This window comes from Panthera onca, chromosome B4, assembly GCF_046562875.1.
Source record: "Panthera onca isolate mPanOnc1 chromosome B4, mPanOnc1 haplotype 2, whole genome shotgun sequence".
NCBI lineage: Eukaryota > Metazoa > Chordata > Mammalia > Carnivora > Felidae > Panthera > Panthera onca.
Genome location: NC_138345.1, coordinates 69,491,778 through 69,510,359, shown reverse-complemented (window position 1 = coordinate 69,510,359; position 18,582 = coordinate 69,491,778). Strand labels below are relative to the sequence as shown.

At 35.7% G+C, this 18,582-nt stretch overlaps 1 protein-coding gene across 8 annotated transcripts in view; it reads right to left on the bottom strand.

The window, feature by feature from the left end:
* Positions 1 to 18,582, bottom strand: part of PPHLN1 (periphilin 1) — a 138,764-nt gene that overhangs the window by 54,498 nt on the left and 65,684 nt on the right. For 6 of the 8 annotated variants that reach the window (XM_060657896.2, XM_060657901.2, XM_060657904.2 and 3 more), the window contains 3 exons: positions 14,899 to 14,955; positions 12,124 to 12,203; positions 9,171 to 9,290 (listed from right to left, as the gene is read on the bottom strand). In XM_060657896.2, coding sequence (XP_060513879.1) covers positions 9,171 to 9,290; positions 12,124 to 12,203; positions 14,899 to 14,955 — 257 coding nt within the window. The remainder of the gene's footprint in view (positions 1 to 9,170; positions 9,291 to 12,123; positions 12,204 to 14,898; positions 14,956 to 18,582) is intronic. The other 2 variants (XM_060657900.2, XM_060657903.2) reach the window with 1 other exon arrangement.

The following is an 18,582-nucleotide window of genomic DNA, read 5'->3' as shown; positions in this document are numbered from 1 at the left end:
TATGGACCTAAGAATAGACCATCAAAATATATGAAGCAAAAAACTGAAAGAAATGGAGAAATAAAAGTTATACAGTAACAACTGGAGACTTCAATACCCTTGTCACAGTAATGGACAGAAAAACCAGATATAAGGTAGTGAAACAGAGGACTTAAATAAAACAATATACAAAGTAGATCTAACAGACATACAAGAAACACTCTACCCAACAACAGAATACATTCTTCTCAGGCGCAGGAGACATTTGCCAGGATAGACTATGTGTTAGGCCACACACTAAATGTCAATAGATTTAAAAAGTAAACTGGAAAATGCACAAAATTGTGGAAATTTAAGAACACACCTTTAAACAATAGACCAAAGAAGAAATTATACTGAAAGCAGGAAATGCTTAAGAAACAAATGAAAATACCTTGTACAAAAACTTATGAGAAGTAGCAAAGCAGTGCTAAGGGAAAAATTAATGGCTATAAACACTTATATTAAACAAGAATGAGTTCGAATCAACAACCTAATTTTACAACTTAAGGAACTAGAAAAACAGAAAAATCAGAACTAAACCCAAAGATACCAGAAGGAAAGAAATATTAAAGATTAGAGCAGAGATAAATGAAGTAGATAGAAAACAAAAGAAAAAAAAAAAAAACAAAAGTTGGTTCTTCGAAAAGATCAACAAAATTGACAAACCTTTAGTTAGATGGACTAAGAAAAGACTCCAATTACTAAAATTAGAAATAAAAGTGGGAACATTACTACCAATCCTACAGAAATAAAAAGAATTATTAAGAGAGTACTATGAACAAGTGCATGCTGACAAAAAGGATAACCTAGGTAAAATGGAAAAATTCCTAGAAACACAAAACCTACCAAAACTAAATCAAGAAGACATATAAAACCTAAACAGACTTGAAACTTGTAAGGAAACTGAATCAGTAATCAAAATCCTCCCAACAAAGAAAAGCCATGGACCTTATGGCTTCACCAGTTCTACTAAACATATAAAGAACTAATACCAAGCTGGGCGCCTGGCTAACTCAGTCAGTTAAGCTTCTGACTTTGGCTCAGGTCATGATCTCGAGGTTTGTGGGTTTGAGCCCTGGGTCAGGCCCTGTGCTGACAGCTTAGAGCCTGAAGCCTGCTTCAGATTCTGTCTCCCGTACTCTCTCTACCCCTCCCCCACTCACAATATGTCTCTCGCTGTCTCTCAAAATTAAATGTTAAAAAAATAGTAATAATAATAAATTAATAAAGAACTAATACCAAGCCTTTAAAAACTCTTCCAAAACTGAAGAGGAAGGAATTCTTCCTAACTCATTCTATGAGGACATTACCCTGATACAAAGCCAGACAAAGACACAACAACAAACAGTCCAATATCCCTTAGGAACACTGATGCAAAAATATCTCAACAAGACACTAGCACAAGGAATTCAGCAGCATATAAAAAGGATTATATACATCATTACCAAGTGGCATTTATGCCTGAAATGCAAGGGATGATTTAACATAGGAAAACTAATGAGTGTAATACTCCACATCATCAGAATAAAGGGAAAAAGCTACATGATCATCTCAATTGATACAGAAAAAGTATCTGACAAAATTTAACACCTTTTCATGATGAAACACTCAACAAACTAGGAATAGAAGTAAACCATCTCAAAATAATAAAAGTCATATCTGAAAAAACTACAGCGAACATCACACTTGATACTGAAAGGCTAAAAGATTTTTCTTTAAAATCATGAACAAAGCAAGGATGCTTGCTTTCATCACTTCTATGCAAAACAGTACTGGGAGTTTTAGCCAGAACAGTTAGGGGAGGGGGGTGGTAGGAAAGGAGAAGAAAGGAAAGGTACGCAAATTAGAAAGGAATAAGTAAAATTATCTCTGTTTGCAGATATGACCTTATATGTAGAAAACCCTAAAGATTATGCACACACACCCTGATAAATGAATTCAGCAAAGTAGCAAGGTACAAACTCAGCACACAAAAATTAATTGTGTTTCTATAGATGAACAATGGAATTATCTGAAAAGGAAATTACAAAACAATTCCATTTACAATAGTATCAAACAGAATAAAATACTTAGGAACTGGCGTGCCTGGGTGGCTCAGTCAGTTAAGCATCCAACTTTTGATTTTGGCTCAGGTCATGATCTCATGGTTTGTGAGTTCAAGCCCTGCATTCTCCTTCTCCCTCTCTCTCTCTGCCCCTCCCCTGCTCTCTCTCTCTCTCTCTCAAAAATAAATAAATAAACTAAAACAAACAAACAAACAAAAACAACTTAGGAATTAACCAAGGAGATGAAAAACTTATATAATGAAAACAACAAAAACACTGCTGAAAGAAGACATAAATAAATGGAAACACATCCCACGTTCACACAATGAAAGACAGTATTGTTAAAATGTCAATACCATCCAAAGCAATGTACAGATTCAAGGCAATCCCTACCAAAATCCCAATGGGATTTTCTGCAGAAATTAAAACAAAACAAAATGAAAAAAACCCAACTCTACAAAAATTTGTAAGGAATCTCATGGGACTCTAGATAAGCAAAATAAACCTTGAAAAAAAAAAAGAGCAAAAGTAGAAGACCTATACTTCCTATTTCAAAACTTACTACCAAGGTCCATTAATCAAATCAGTGTAATACTGGCATACAGACAGATATATATAGAACAGAGAGTCCAGAAATAAGTCTTCTTACATACGTCAAATGATTTTTAACAAAGATAACCAAGACCATTCAATGGGAAAAATACAGTCTTTTTAACAAGTGAAACTGGGAATACTGGATATCCACATGCAAAAGAATGAAGCTGGATCCTTACCTAACACCATCTATAAAAATTAACTCACAATGGATCAAGGACCTAAATGTAGGACCGAAAACAATAAAACTCTTAGAAGAAAACATAGGACAAAAGCTTCATGACTTTAGCTTTGCCAATGATTTCTTCTACATGACACCAAAGGCACAGGTAACCAAACAGAGAGAGAGAGAGAGAAAGAAAGAGAAAAAACTTGGACTTATTGAAAAATGTAAAATTTTGCTTATTAAATAACACTATCAACAGAGTAAAAAAGTAACCCATAGAATGGGAGAAATATCTGTAAATCATGTATCTGATAAGGGGGATTAATATCTAGAATTTATAGAGAACTTCTAAAACTCAACAACAATGAAACAAATAACTAAAAAATGAACAATGAACTTGAATTCACATTTCTTCTAAAGAGATATATGAATGGCCACTAAGTACAAGAAAAATGCTCAACATCACTAATCATTAGAGAAATGTAAATCAAAACTACAATGAGATACCACCTCATATCCATTAGGGTGACTACTAGCAAAAAGCAAACAAACAGACAGACAAAAAAAACCCAGAAAACTACAACTGATAGTGAGGATGTAGATAAATTGGAACCCTTGTGCACTGTTGGTGGGAATGTAAAATGGTATAGTCACTGTGGAAAACAATATGGCAGTTCCTCAAAAATTAAAAATACAATTACCATATGATACAGCAATTCCACTTCTGAATACCTATCCAAAATAACTAAAAGCAGGGTCTTGAAGATAGGTGTATACCCATGCTCATAGCAGCATTATTCACAAAGCTAAAATGTAGAAGCAACCCACGTTATCTATTGGCAGATAAATGGATAAGCAAAATGTGGTACATATACACAATGGAATATTGTTCAGCCTTAATAAGGAAAGAAATTCTGTAATATGCTATAACACGGATGACCCTTGAAGACATTATGCTAAATGAAATAGCCAATCACAAAAGACAAATACTGTATGAACCACTTCTATGAGATACTTAGAGTAGTCAAAATCTTAATGACAGAAAACATAATGGTGGTTGCCAGGGGTTGGGAGAATAAACTGATAAATTGCTTTAGGGAGTTATCATTTAATGGGTATAGTTTTACTTTTACAAGGTGAAAAGAGTTAGGAGGATGAACGGTGGATGGCTATACAATAATACTAATGTATTTAATACCACTGAGCTATACCCTTATTAACAATGGTTAAGATGATAAATTTTATGTATTTAAGATAGAAATCCCAGTATCAGTATCAGGTTTCTAACACCAGGTTAACAATTAGATTTGAATGATGTTGAGGAAATTGGATTACTTATACAACCAGTGTTCTGACTAAAACCCAAGATCAAAATCTGCCACTAGATTCCATTTTAGTTAAGTTAATGCAAAAAAACAAAACAAAACAAAAAACCTGTTGAAGTTTAAAACACAATGAAGATAGAAATTTCAGGCTTTATCATAATTCTAGGCCTACACACAAAAATATAAATTGATGAGCATAGAAAGCACATCAGAGCAGATACACGTTTTTAGAAAACAAGAAGAAAAAATAAATTGACACTAAAAGGGCTTATTAAAAAATTATGTATAATTATACAATTATATAATTAGATATGTATTTTTCAAGGTACTGTAGAGGGAAAACAAGACAAGTGCTTGAGATACATTCAGTGTATATTTAACAAGTACAAACAATATTTTTAATAAGGGCAATAATGACCTTTAATAAGGGCATCCATGACCACAAAAGCAGCATAAATTTTAAAACAGGAAGGGAAAGACCAACCTTGATTCTTATCTCAAACACTACTGATTCCACTGAATTAATATGAATTTGAAAGAGGGCTATTAAAGATAGGTATTCTACAATGGAGAAAGTAAGCAGATACTGAAGTAGAAAATGACACTTTGTATGTGGAAAAACATAAATCATATTTTCACATTTAAGTAAGAAAAATGTCAAAATTTTCTTCTATAGGAAGAAGTAACTGTTCTACTGGGACATTCTAAGAGCCCCCAAGTAATTTGCTTTTCATTCTGATAGCCAAAAGCTAAACTCCGATGGCCATTTGTTTGAGGATCGTAAATTATGTCTCTACAAAACTTGACTGTAAGCTCCTAGACAGCTAGGATGGTGTCTCTAATGCAGTGTTTGACATAAGTAGATGCAGAATGAATACTTAGCAAATTTAAATAAGCTATGAGAAAGCCAGTACGGTATTATTTTCTGAAAATATGTAACTTAAAATACTAATCCTAAAATATGCACTGTGAAAAATTTCATAGTCAAGTCTGCTAAATTATGTGAATTTTATTATCCATCTTCCTTTCACAGACCACTGATGAGCATATTAACATCTTAAAATCCCTGAAAAGTGTTGCAATATCAAAGTAACCTTTTTTTTTTTTTTAAAGTTTATTTATTTTGAGAGAGAGTGAAAGAGTGCAAGAGAGGGAGAGGGAGAGTCAGAGAGGGACAGAGAGAATCCCAAGCAGGCTCTGCACCTACAGTGCTGAGTCTGACTTGGGGCTCAAACCCAAGGGCCTCAAAGCCAAGAACCGTGAGATCATGACCTAGGCCAAAATCAAGAGTCAGATGTTTAACTCAGTGAACCACCCAGACACCCCTAACCTACCTCTTTCAAATCTAGCATTTCCCGAACATACTGGCTAACAAAATATTTTCTTCCCCTCAGATCATTAAGACTCTTTAGAATTACTATTCTATCAAATACTTAGGGAAATCTCTATTAGAGCCCAAAAGGTAAAAGAATAAAGCTGAACAGCAGATTGAATTACAACATTCCTGAATGGTTAAGCATATCCCTAAATGTATCTTCAATTTCACTGAACTTTCGGTAAATTACATGGTCTCCCAAATTGTTTAAAACTATATTCACAGCAGCAAGAGAAGATAAACTGGAAAGCTAAATATTTAATCTGTCCCTAGTCATAAAAATAAATCTACACAATGTTTCTGAAGTACATGGACCATTACTTAATAAGTAACATGAAGGAGCACCTGGGTGGCTTAGTCAGTAGAGTGAGGGGCTCTTGATCTCAGCTTTTGAGTTCGAGCCCCATACTGGGTGTAGAAATTACTTAAAAAAAATAAAATCTTAAAAAAAACCCAAATTTTATAAAATAAAAATACTGCCAGAACTACATTTAAACACACACACACACACACACACACACACACACACACACACACACAGTACTATGCCAATGTCTTTCTTCGCATCAAAGCCTTTTTTCCTTATAGTTTATTCTACCTAATCAGATATGAGTTTACAAAATTAAAGTCAAAATTCTATTTCTTAGGGCACCTGGGTGTCTCAGTCGGTTAAGTATCTGACTTCAGCTCAGATCATAATCTCATGGTTCACCGATTTGAGCCCCATGTCTGCAATGACAGTGCGAAGCCTGCTTGGAATTCTCTCTCTCTCTCTCTCTCTCTCTCTCTCTGCACTTCCCCACTCATGCTTTCTCTCTCTCTCTCTCAAAATTAATCAACTTAAAAACTTTTTTTTAATTACTTAAAAAAAAATTCTATTTCTCAAAAAGCACAGATCACTGAAATGAGTAACTATTTAAAAACTGCCTGAGAACAGAGGTTACTTACTATCTGAGCAAAACTTTAATAAGATATGGTGGGATCAAGTTCTTTTGTTTAATGACTTTTTTTAAGTAGGCTTCCCACCCAGTGTGGAGACAATGTGGGGCTTGAACTCAGGATCCTGTGATCAAGACCTGAGCTGAGATCAAGAGTCCAACATTCAACAAACTGAGTCACCCAGGTGTCCTATGGGATTAAGTTTTTAAATAAAAGAACAACAGTACCATAAAAATTTCCCAGCTGCTTTATTTCCAGTATAAGAAAGTATCACTATAACTTGAAAAACATTTTAGACAGGGCTATAAATTGATGCTGCTGCTCAAGTCAACATTAATGATGGGAGCACCTGGGTGGCTCAGTTGGTTAAGCGTCTGACTTTGGCTCACGTCATGATTTCATGGTCAGTGAGTTCAAGCCCTGCACTGGGCTCTATGCTGACAGCTCAGAGCCTAGAGCCTACTTTAGATTCTATGTCTCCTTCTCTCTCTGCCCCTTCCTTACTCACGCTCTGTCTCTCAAAAATGAATAAACGCTAAAAGAAAAAAAATTTTTTAAAGACATTAATGATGTACACCATGTAACAAACATAATAAAGAGATCTCAACCCTACTCTCACTCACCTTGCCTTTGGTCCAACAAAAGACTGTGACTGACCTATGACTCCACTTACAGAGAGCTCTTGATTACTTATTAGCTACTTATTAATTAGTTCTTTATTACTTGTTAGCTTCTTATTAATGCAAAATCTAGCAAATTCGGTTCATATTTTAAGAGAAAAAATAAGGAGGTTAAAAAGACCCAATGTGACTGACTATTCAGTCAAGATCCATTCAAACAATGATGAAAGAACAGAAGTATTTAAAACCTAGGGCAGGTTGACAGTGAGGACTGTTTATTATTTTTTTTTAATTAAGAGACATAAAAAATGATGGGGGGGAAAGGGTGCCTAGGTGGCTCAGTCAGTCGAGCTTCCAACTCTTAATTTCAGTTCAGGCTATGGTCCCAGGGTCAGGGGACCCAGCCCTGCATCGGGCTCCGTGCTGAGCACAGAGCCTGCTTGGGATTCTCTCTCTCTCCCCAACAAGCCCAACCCTCTCCTCCTCTCCTCTGCTGGTGCTCTTTCTCTCTCTCTCTTAAAAAAAAAAAAAAAAAAAAAAAAAGTGATGGGGTGATGAATATATCTTTAAGCCTTGCTAATTGAAGGGTACTAAACAAACAAGAAAACAGAATTTTTGGAAGTTTTAAAATCCTGAGAAAAATTATCAGTTCTCTAAAATAGCAATTTTGAGTATATAGATTAATATAAAACCCACTATTGTAATTATTAAAGAATATAAACAAAATGGCCCTATTAAACTACTTTATTGTTCATGCTTTAAAATTGTGCTGAAAAGGTGCCAAAAAGGAACAGCTAGATCATGTTGATACATATTTACTCAAGAATACGTATAGGAGTGCCTGGATGGCTCAGTTGGGTACGTGTCTGACTCTTGATTTTGGCTCAAGTTGTGATCTCACGGTCCTGAGATAGAGCCAGATGTCAGGCTCTGAGCTGGGCATGGAACCTGCTTATGATTCTCTCTCTCCCTCTGCCTCTGCCTCTCCCCTGCACACTCTCATGCATGCACTCTCACTTAAAAAAAAAAAAAAAAAAAAGACACATAAATATCTACTTTAATAGGTACAATAACAAGGAAACCTTGACCTACTTAAGAACAATTGATATCTAAATGACAAATCAGCATTTTAAAAATGAAAGGCTTTATTTGTGTAAGCACTGATAGAGTCTATACTGGTTTGTACTTTCTATGAGCAGTGTACATTATTACTCTGGAAACAATGTTTGTAGGTATACAAAGATTTATGTAGGTATATGAGTTTTATATCAAATTCCATTGCTTGATCCATTTTATCAAAGAACTTTCTAATAAAGGTATCTTAAAATTTATTGAAAAGCCAGAAATTTTCAAGTCTATGTAATTGGTCATGGTACAGAGATTTTTATATTTTCTGCATATCATGCCAAAATAATCTTAGACCAACACTTGAATTGAAAAGCTTAATTTTGCCAATGAAACATCTACATTTCCCTATTAGAGAGGTTACAAGTTATACAGAGAAGTTTGAGTTCGTCTTCAAATATTTTAATGCAAAGATTCATGAATAGTATTCTTTGGACCCAAAAATGCTCTCATCTTTTGGTACTCAAGACTCACCAAAGGTCACAGGTAACCCAACAATGAATAATTCCATTTCTTGAGATATTTATGAGATAATTTGCAGAGAAATAGCATGTAATATAAATACAGTCCAAGACCTAAGGTCTAAACAGATTTTTGTTCTGAATTCGCTGGTTATGACTAGTGGCTTAGCATGATTTCGAGAGATACTTTTAACAAAAAAAAAAAAAAAAAAAAAAACACATAAAAGAAGCTTATATAAAATGCATTCTCCTTATATTCCATATTTATACTATTTTTTCACTTCTAAACTACCAGAGAAATTCAGGTATAGTACAATTACTGAACACAGAGTCATTCATAACCATACTATTACTCTGTGTGGTACACGTTAATAATTCATGAGGATGTTTTCCCCATTTGTGTCTTGCAGAACTAGAACAAACCAAATATTTCCCACCCATAATTTAAAATCCAGACAAAACTCTTTATGTGAAACCTAAAGGGGACATTATGCCTTACCTCATACTCAGAAATTTCAGGTAAGTTACTCTCATCTGCCTTTTCCAGCTTTTCAGCAGCCCACTTGCTTGCAGCCTCAGCAAGTTCCTTTTCGGTTAGCCGACTGGGTTTGTCTAACACCTAATAAAAACAGAAGCACAGTTCTATTACAATCCTCAAAAGCATTTAAACTTCAAATACATCAAGAAGTACAGGGGCGCCTGGGTGGCGCAGTCGGTTAAGCGTCCGACTTCAGCCAGGTCACGATCTCGCGGTCCGTGAGTTCGAGCCCCGCGTCGGGCTCTGGGCTGATGGCTCGGAGCCTGGAGCCTGTTTCCGATTCTGTGTCTCCCTCTCTCTCTGACCCTCCCCCGTTCATGCTCTGTCTCTCTCTGTCCCAAAAATAAATAAAAAAAAAAAAAAAAAAAAAAGAAGTACATCCCACTTAACTTATAATTATGTAAGCCTCCAAATGTATATAGAGAACAAGTACATCTTTTATTTGCTTTTTCAAAAATATTCAAGATAGAATTTCTCTAAGTAGCAATTCCTTTTGGACATACAGAATAGATCTGACTTCTAATTTCATTTACATAGAGCTTTAAAAATTCATCTTAAAGAACAAAAAAAATTAATATACTAATAGTATTTGAAATATACAGGACATCATACTGATTTAAATTTTGTATCTTTATTATATTCAATGAAATAAATAATGCCAAAATGTCATCAAGGTGAATTCCTAATTAATGCAGTAGAAAAGTCAGACATGCTATTTTCATAATTTATAATAATTTACATAAATCATACTCCTTACACAAAATTTATACACCTAAATTTCATTTTTTGATATTTCCACTGCTTCCCTTCTTCAACCATACACAATATTAAACAATGTATGGAATTTAGAGTTACAGGATTTGAATGCCAGCTTCATTACTTGCTAGATAAATGATTTTATATGCATAATTAATGACACTGCGAAGCCTTGGTTTCCACATTTACAAAACAGGTATTAATAATATTCAGTTTTACAAAGTAGTTGTGAGAATCAAGAGAAGTAACAGACCTGAGAGTACCTATCACTAGTGCTTCGTACTTCAGTTTTGTTTATTTCCATATTCACTGTTACAAATCAGTTATAGTAAAACATTTGAAGAAGATCAGTTCATGAGGTCAATATAAAAATGAAGAAAATAAATCATTTTTTTCTGGATCACCTGATTCCCACAATACTGTTTACAGGCCTATGCTACAGACTAAGATATAAAAATTCTAAGTTAAAGGGGCACCTGGGTGGCTCAGTGGGTTAAGCATCTGACTCTTCAACTTTTTTCATCACTGTTGTACAGTTTTCAGTGTAAAGGTATTTCACCTCCTTGGCTAAATTTATTCCTAAGTACTTTATTCTTTTTGATGCTACTGTAAATGGGACTATTTTCTTTCTTTTTTTTTTTTAACATTTATTTATTTTTAATAGACAGAAAGAGACAGAGGATAAGCAGGGGAGGAGCAGAAAGAGAGGGAGACACAGAATCTGAGGTAGGCTCCAGGCTCTGAGCTGTCAGCACAGAGCCCTACATGGGGCTCAAACTCACGAATCGCGAGATCATGACCCAGGCCAAACTCGGGCGCTTAACTGACTGAGCCACCCAGGAACTCCGGGAATATTTTCTTATCTTCTCTTTTTTATAGTTTATAACTGGTGTATAGAAATGCAACTTTTGCATATTGATTTTGTATCCTGCAACTTTACCGAATTCATGTATTAGTTCTAACAGCTTTTTGGTGGAGTCTTTAAGAGTTTTCTATATATAATATAATGCCACCTGCAAAACAAAAAAAAAAGTCTTACTTCTCCCTTCCCAATTTGGATGTTTTTAAATATCTTTTTCTTACCTAACTGTTACGGGTAGGATTTCCAGTCATATGTTGGGTAGAAGTGGCAATAGTGGGCCAATTGTCTTGTTCTTGATCTTAAGGAAAAGCTTTCAGCTTTTCACCACAGAGTATGATGTTAGCTCTGGCTTGCGATATCAGGCCTTTATTATGTTGAGGTTCTATTCCTCTATACCCAGTTTGTTCAGAGGTTTTATCATGAATGGATGTTGAATTTTGTCAAATGCTATTTTTTTGCATTTATTGAGATGATCATATATTTTTATCCTTCATTTTGCTGATGCAATATATCACACTGCTTGATTCATGGGTAATTCATCATCCTTGTATCCCTGGAATAAATCCCATATGATCATGGTGTACGCTACTTTTACTATGCTGTTGAATTCGGTTTGGCAGTATTTTGGTTGAAGATTTCCACATGTACATTCTCAGAGATACTGGCCTATAATTTTCTTTTCTCGTACTGTTCTTGTCTGGTTTTGGTAGAAAGGTAATGCTGGCCTCAAAATGAGCCTGGAAGTATTACCTCCTCTTCTATTTTTTAGAAGAGTTTGAGAAGGATTAGTATTCTTGAAATGTTTGAAAGAATTTGCCAGTGAAATAATTTGAGAAAATTATTTAACTTCTGAGCTTTTTCTAGAAAATGGATCTAACTACTTATACCATGGGATTTCTGTATGCATACAAAAAATATATATATTAAAATATAACTAGAATCAAGTAGTTATACAATAAATGTTAGGTCTCTGCCTTACTCACGTCTCCCAAAATAAAAGCACAGTCCCATCAAATATGCCCTATGTGAATATTCATCCCCATCTTGTTATGGTCAAGATGCGCAATGGCTGAAGTACCAATTTTAGCATAATCTGTGGAAAAAAAGTCTTCAAGAAAACTGCTCATTTATTTTGATAGCTACCTTCAAGTTGTGGTTACTTAAGATTCAAATATTTAAATGCAGCAAATTATCCTCATTAGGTTTGACAGTAAAGAATAAAAGCACCTGTACCAGACAGTCCATCTCGTTTACTTTGTAATTCCTCTTTAAACTGATTTTTAAAATATAACAAACCTTTGATGAAGGAACTGCTGAAGAACTTGAGGGTGAAGTGTCTCTTGATGTTTTTAAAGACTGAACAGGTCTCTCTTTACCTGTTTAAGAAAACATAAAATGCAATTTTCTAGCTCATTTGTTTTCAATTAGAGTGACTTTGTAATTAAATAAATGAGAGGGGGCGTCATAAATTCATTTTAGTAGTGAAGTCTTCATTACATTATTAAATTAAATCTGTTAATACCTAAGTCCACCTATCTCTTTCCAGGGCTGTGTACCATAAGAAATTTCAAATAACCTAGAACCAATGGACATCATATTTGGCAATTCAGGCCATATCAAGGCCAGTTAGCCAACACAGAACCACTGAGAAGACCTCCAGAATGGCAAAAGACTAAACTCATAAATGCTTCCTCCTCCAAGTTCCTAAAAGCTAACTTTTATCACAATAAAAATTCAAGAGTAGTTATTATATAAATACCACAAAGAGAACTAGCTAATTAAATGACAGCTCAAAGCGAGGGGTATGTAGGGAAATATAGCAGATATTCCTGAAATGTTTAGTTTAAAAAATGAATACTAGAAAAATTATAATATGGGGCACCAATCCAATGCCTGGTATGAATGAGTACCCAAATATTTGTTAAGTGGTTAAAAATAAATCTGTGTGAGATAATCATTACCCTTTATCTTCAGTCACTATAGACACTCATGTAGTGCTATATGTATATCATCATTTTTATAGAAACTGAAGCCAGAAACTAGATTTAAACAATATTACTTTAGTCAGTTCAACAACACAGAAAAATGTTTTAGTTAAATATAATCATAAAAATAACGATGAGCTGTTACTGATACAAAAACATTTCATTAAACTATTTGTATGTGTCAAATATAATATAAATTTTCTGCTCTACATTGCTAAGAAAACTGACAAAATTAAACTGCAGAGAAAAGGAGAAGGTGCCACTAAGTTTGGAGTGACATGGAAGCTGGTCAAGACTAGACAGTGGGTTAGGGCCAAGAAAGCAGTCAAGAGCAAAAGCAAAGACAAAACGACCTTGAAACTGAGGCAAAGCCAGCTTCAGTCACAAAGCCTCTTAAGCTCTTCCTGCCATGGTCAAGATTGCTAAGTAAGAGCCTAAAGACTCAAGGGCAATAGTGAATAACATCTCTTTCCAATGTCCTACAGACCTGGAAAGCCTTTCACTGCAGGCACTTCTCTCACCTCCCCAGGGACATCTGGTAATTTTTTACTGTCACTAGTGGTAGAGTGCCATTGGCACACGGTAAGTAGAGGCTGGGGATGTTGCCAGGACACCCTACAAATGTACAAAACAACATCTCCCAACAAAGAATTATCCAGCCTCAAATGTCAACAGTGCCAAGGATGAGAATGCCTGCTCTAGGCACAGTATTCTACCTCTGAGACTCCAACAGTCTTATAAAACACGTTAACCCTAGAATCTTTTAACTTGTGATGTTAAGAGGCTTTCACAATAAAATCATTTTAAAAATTCTTGTAGACCTTAAAAACCAAAAAATATCAACCATCCCTACATCCCAAAATGATTAAGAACACGGTTTACTTAGTCATTTTCTACTGTATTTCCATTGCATATGGCAAATTCCACATCATATTGTGACAGTGTCGGTCTATTCCACTGCACCAAAAGCTCCAAGTATCATAGCTTATTTCTGAATAGCCAGGGCCTACCTCATTCAAGTCCTTTAAGAAAACAGTAAGTCAAAAATTAGGTGAAAAAATAAATTATTTTTCTACCCTTAGGATACAGTGACCTCCCCATTCTATTAAGATAAGCAATTCCTTGAAAGAAGTTGAGGGCTTGACCAATCAGCACAGCAAACTATGATAATTAAAGGCGTATTTATAGGCTCTCAATTCTCACACAAAGCTAGACATGGAACAAGCAGCTGATAATCTCTTACTCAGCAAAATCTTACAAACACGAAATCAGCACTGCAGGTATGTCAATTACAGTACCAAATGTAGTCTTAGGATCTTCCCAGATTATAGCTGCATTAAGGGCTAATTTAAGCAGATTTCAACCAATCTCAGCGTGCAGAAGCAAAGAATACTGAAGGGTAGAGCAAGTGGTAGATCATATCTCCACATCTACTCATATATACCTGTTGCATGAAGGGCAGGGACAGGCAAGAAGCAAAGAATAAAGAAAAAGGATGCTACAACAGAAAGAACACAGAAAAGGTAAAAAGAAATTCTCTGATCCTCCTGTTATCAGGTCCTATATGTCAATGGTTTGTTTATTCTACAGATCTCCATCTCCTTTGAGGTGGCTATTCCTGACCAGGAATGGCTAGCCCAGACAACCAACTCACATATTCCCTCCATATCCTACTACCTATATCTATTACTATTAAATTCTGGGGTCACCTGGGTGGCTCAGTCAGTTAAGTGTCCGACTTTAGCTCAGGTCATGATCTCATAGTTTGTGAGAACCCCATGCCGGGCTCTGTGCTCACAGCTCAGCGCCTGGTGAGCTCAGAGCCTGGAACCTGCTTCAGATTCTGTTTCTCCCTCTCTCTCTGTCCCTCCCCTGCTCACGTCTGTGTGTGGGGTGTGTGGGGTGTGTGTGTGTGCGTGTGTGTGTGTGTGTCTCAAAAATAAATAAACATTAAAAAACATTTTAATTCTGGTTCCAACTAAAGACTAATGGAGCAGTTATACACTTTTCCCATTTCTGTAACCTCTGTCAATTCAAGTCCCCCACCCCTTCACAATCCCAAATCAAAATCTAGCTCAAAACTCACCTCTTTCTGGATTTCCTTCATTCTGCCGTTTGTAGGAGGCACCAGCACGGATGGACTCTAGGGAAAGGTGGGCAAGGAGGAATTAACACCAGCACCTCTGTGCCCAGGAGGGACAAGAGAAGAACCCAGAAGTAGGAGTGATGAGAACAGGAACTTCTGAGTATTTGCTGGTGACCCTAAACCCTTTCTTTTCTACCCTGCCTTCAAATTGGGCTGCCTGAGCAACAGCCACTGAAGAGTAAGAACAAACAGGAGAAAATTTCTGTTTTTAAGATCAGAAGCTAATTGGGTATAATAACAACAAAGTGTTAAGATTAAGCTAACCAAGGATAGCATGAGCAGAAAAGAATGAGAAAAGGGTTATATGATAAGACACCTAAAGCTGAAGACAAGGATCAGGTCTTACTCATCACTGTAAGCACCTATTCTAATCATCATAAAGTTGGCAAAGGATTGGTTAAAAATGACACACACGCGTGCGCACACACACACACACACACAAACTCAAGAGAGAAAGATGAATCACCACTAAGAATTAAAAAGAATACTGGCAAAGTTTTCATGGTGTATCATATCAGTTACCTGGGCTTACAGTAACTATCTGCAAAGGTCATTCTGACTTACTCTCAAAAGTAGCCCATTACTAAATCTTGCTACTTCTTCTCATACAAAATTTCTCATATATGGATTTTCTTTATAAACAAATCCACAACTACTGTCTTGCTAGAACCCTTAATTGCCCCATATTTACAATCTTGTAAATATTTTGTTAGCTTCCTTACCCACACATCGCTTAGTGATGCAGACATAATTAAGTTTAAATACCATAAATATGCTAATAAGAGCTCCCAGATATCTTTCCAATAAGATGCAAACTCCTTAACATTACAAAATTTTCTAGTACAGATCTCAAATTGCCACTTTAATTTTTTTCTGAGAATTGTTTTGGTACAGTTAGCACCTTGCATTAAAAAAATATTTTAAGGGGCTGCCTGGATGGCCCAGTCAGCTGAGTGTCAAGACTCTTGATTCCAGCTCAGGTCATGATCTCAGTTTGTGAGTACAAGCCACGCACTTGCGCTCTGCACTGACAGTGTCGAGCCTGCCTGGGATTCTCTCTCCCTCTTTTTGCCCTGCACACGTGGGCTCTCTCATTCTCTCTCAAAATAAATAAACTTAAAAAATATATTTTAAGAAATATGCCAACATTTGCCGTCCTACTTCTGCAAGAATGTTGTTAAAAGATGCAATATCCTCTCCCTGTGTTAACTGATCTGTCATCAGGACAATTTTTGTTCCTCCTCAGCAGGTGATCTGTTGTTTGTTTTTTTTTTCTAAAGTACACTGTGAACACTATTACTGAACAGTTCTTTGTTTTAGCTAAATCCTTATTCAACTACAACTGTTCAGCACCTTCACAGTGGCATTTACTCTGACTTTTATTGTCACATGTTTCTCCTATAGAAAATTCTTCACCAATTTACTGAATCCTTTTTTGTAATGTGTTTATTTTATTAACTTGCTTCAAATTCTTTGTAGATCAAGAGATGAGAACACTGACAATTTACAAGAAGTGTCTGGAGTCTAGGGATGGCTCATATTAGCTGATAATCGTGGTTAGTCCACATCTCTTCCAAACTCCAAGTTCAGTGACTCCACATCAGTAGCCTGAGATGGTAGTATTCACTCCATGGCAAATACCACAAATCATGTGCTGTTCCCCTGGAGAGTCAGTCTATCAACACACTACAGCTGCTGTGTTTATTGATTTATTGATTTTGATACCAAATTTCAGAGACACTGTAGTAATCACATTTAACTACAGATTCCTATCCATAAAAAAAAAAGCTTGGGCTGTTTAATAATATCCCAACAGACCAATAAAATCACCCAGCTGAACCCAGCTCAAACTGCAGATTCATAAATAAGTGCTTGTATTAACCCACTAAGTTTTACACGGTTTTGTTTTTTAACACAAGAGATAATGGAAAAAACCCTATTATGCTCACACTCTTCATCTTAGAGTTTTCAATGATCTGTTTATATTAAAACTAAAGTGTTCTCCTCTTGTATTCTATTATAGTATTTTAATGATTTAAAAACAAGTTTTTCTTGAGTCACCTGGTGGACTCACTCAGTAGAGCATAGGACTCTTCATCTTGGGGTTGTGGGGTTGAGCCCCAAATTGGGCACAGATTACTTAAAAAAAAACAAAACACAAAAAACAAAAAACAAATAAGGGCACCTGGTGGCTCAGTAGGTCAAGCAACCAACTTAGGCTCAGGTTATGTTATCACAGTTCCTGAGTTCGAGCCCTGCGTCAAGCTCTGTACTGACAGCTGGAGCCTGGAGCCTGCTTTGGATTCCGTGTCTCCCTCTCTGCCCCTCCCCTGCTCGCTCGCTCTCTCTCTCTCTCAAAAGTAAACATTAAAAATAAATAAATAAATTTCAAAAAACTAAAAAATAAAACAAGTTTTTCTTAATATATTGCCATTTGGTTCTCATGCCTTTGTACTTCTGTGTTTGTCCTCCTACATATTACTAACTACATCTTTCTCTTTCTTCTCTGTTGGTTATTATTTCCTAAATGTGAGTATTCCTCCTAACTTCGTTTTTGCTTGCTGCTCTTACATGGCTCCAACCAACACTATGAATACAAATGTCTCTTAAATCCACTTCGTTCACTCCTACCTTTATACTTCTAACTAATAGGATGCTACTCCTCAGCTATTTAGCCTTTACTTCAAATTTACCTCACAGGTGATCTTACTAAGCAGACCCTAACTCCCTGCTTGAGAGCAGGGCAAAAAGACTCAACACTTTTGCTGTAACATGCTAAATAAAGTGAACTCCAAATTAGAATAGAAGAAACTAGGAAAGGACAATTCTGAAGGTGGCAATATGAAAGTTGAAATCCAAGTCAATGTACTGGTAAGTAAAAGAATAAATGAGGAGGAAGAAGATGAAGAGGAACATTGTTTCCACAGCTGAGGTAAAAAGTTCTTCCCATGGAGAAGCAACTTAATGTTTCAACAAACATTTAAAAGTATTATAAGATTTAACAATATTTGGTGACTCTTTGAATAGAATAGCTGATATGAACATCAACAATATCTGATGACTCCTTGAACAAAATAAAACTTCAGAAATGTACCTTCTTCTGGAAAGTGATGACGAAAAGAACTAGACTCCTCCAAGCCTACCAACTATTATTAATTATTGATAACCCATGTAAGAACAAAGGACACTGCTAGGAAAAAATATTAAAATCATCATTAGAGAGGAGAAAGTTAGGGACCATGTCTTAAAACCTTTCAATTCTTGGTACAATGCCTAACATACAGGAGGAAAACAGGTACTTCTGCATGAAAGTCTTATCAGTAAACAAACTTCACAGCACAGGTAGGACATTCACATCTCCTTTGACAGCTGAAGCTGTGAAAGAGAAATGAAGACATGAACAAATGAAGATGTGGTGGCTACACAGATGCTAACGAAAGGATTTATTTTCTGGATCATGAATAACGACCTGAAAATTTGGGGCTCTTGGTTGGGAAGAACATGATTTCCCAGAGACCCTATTGGTCAAGAAGGTATGAAAGAGAAAATGGAAAGGACACAAGAGAAATGGTCTTGTGGTACAGACACCAAATAAAAATGACAGAAAAAAAAGAAACTAGATAA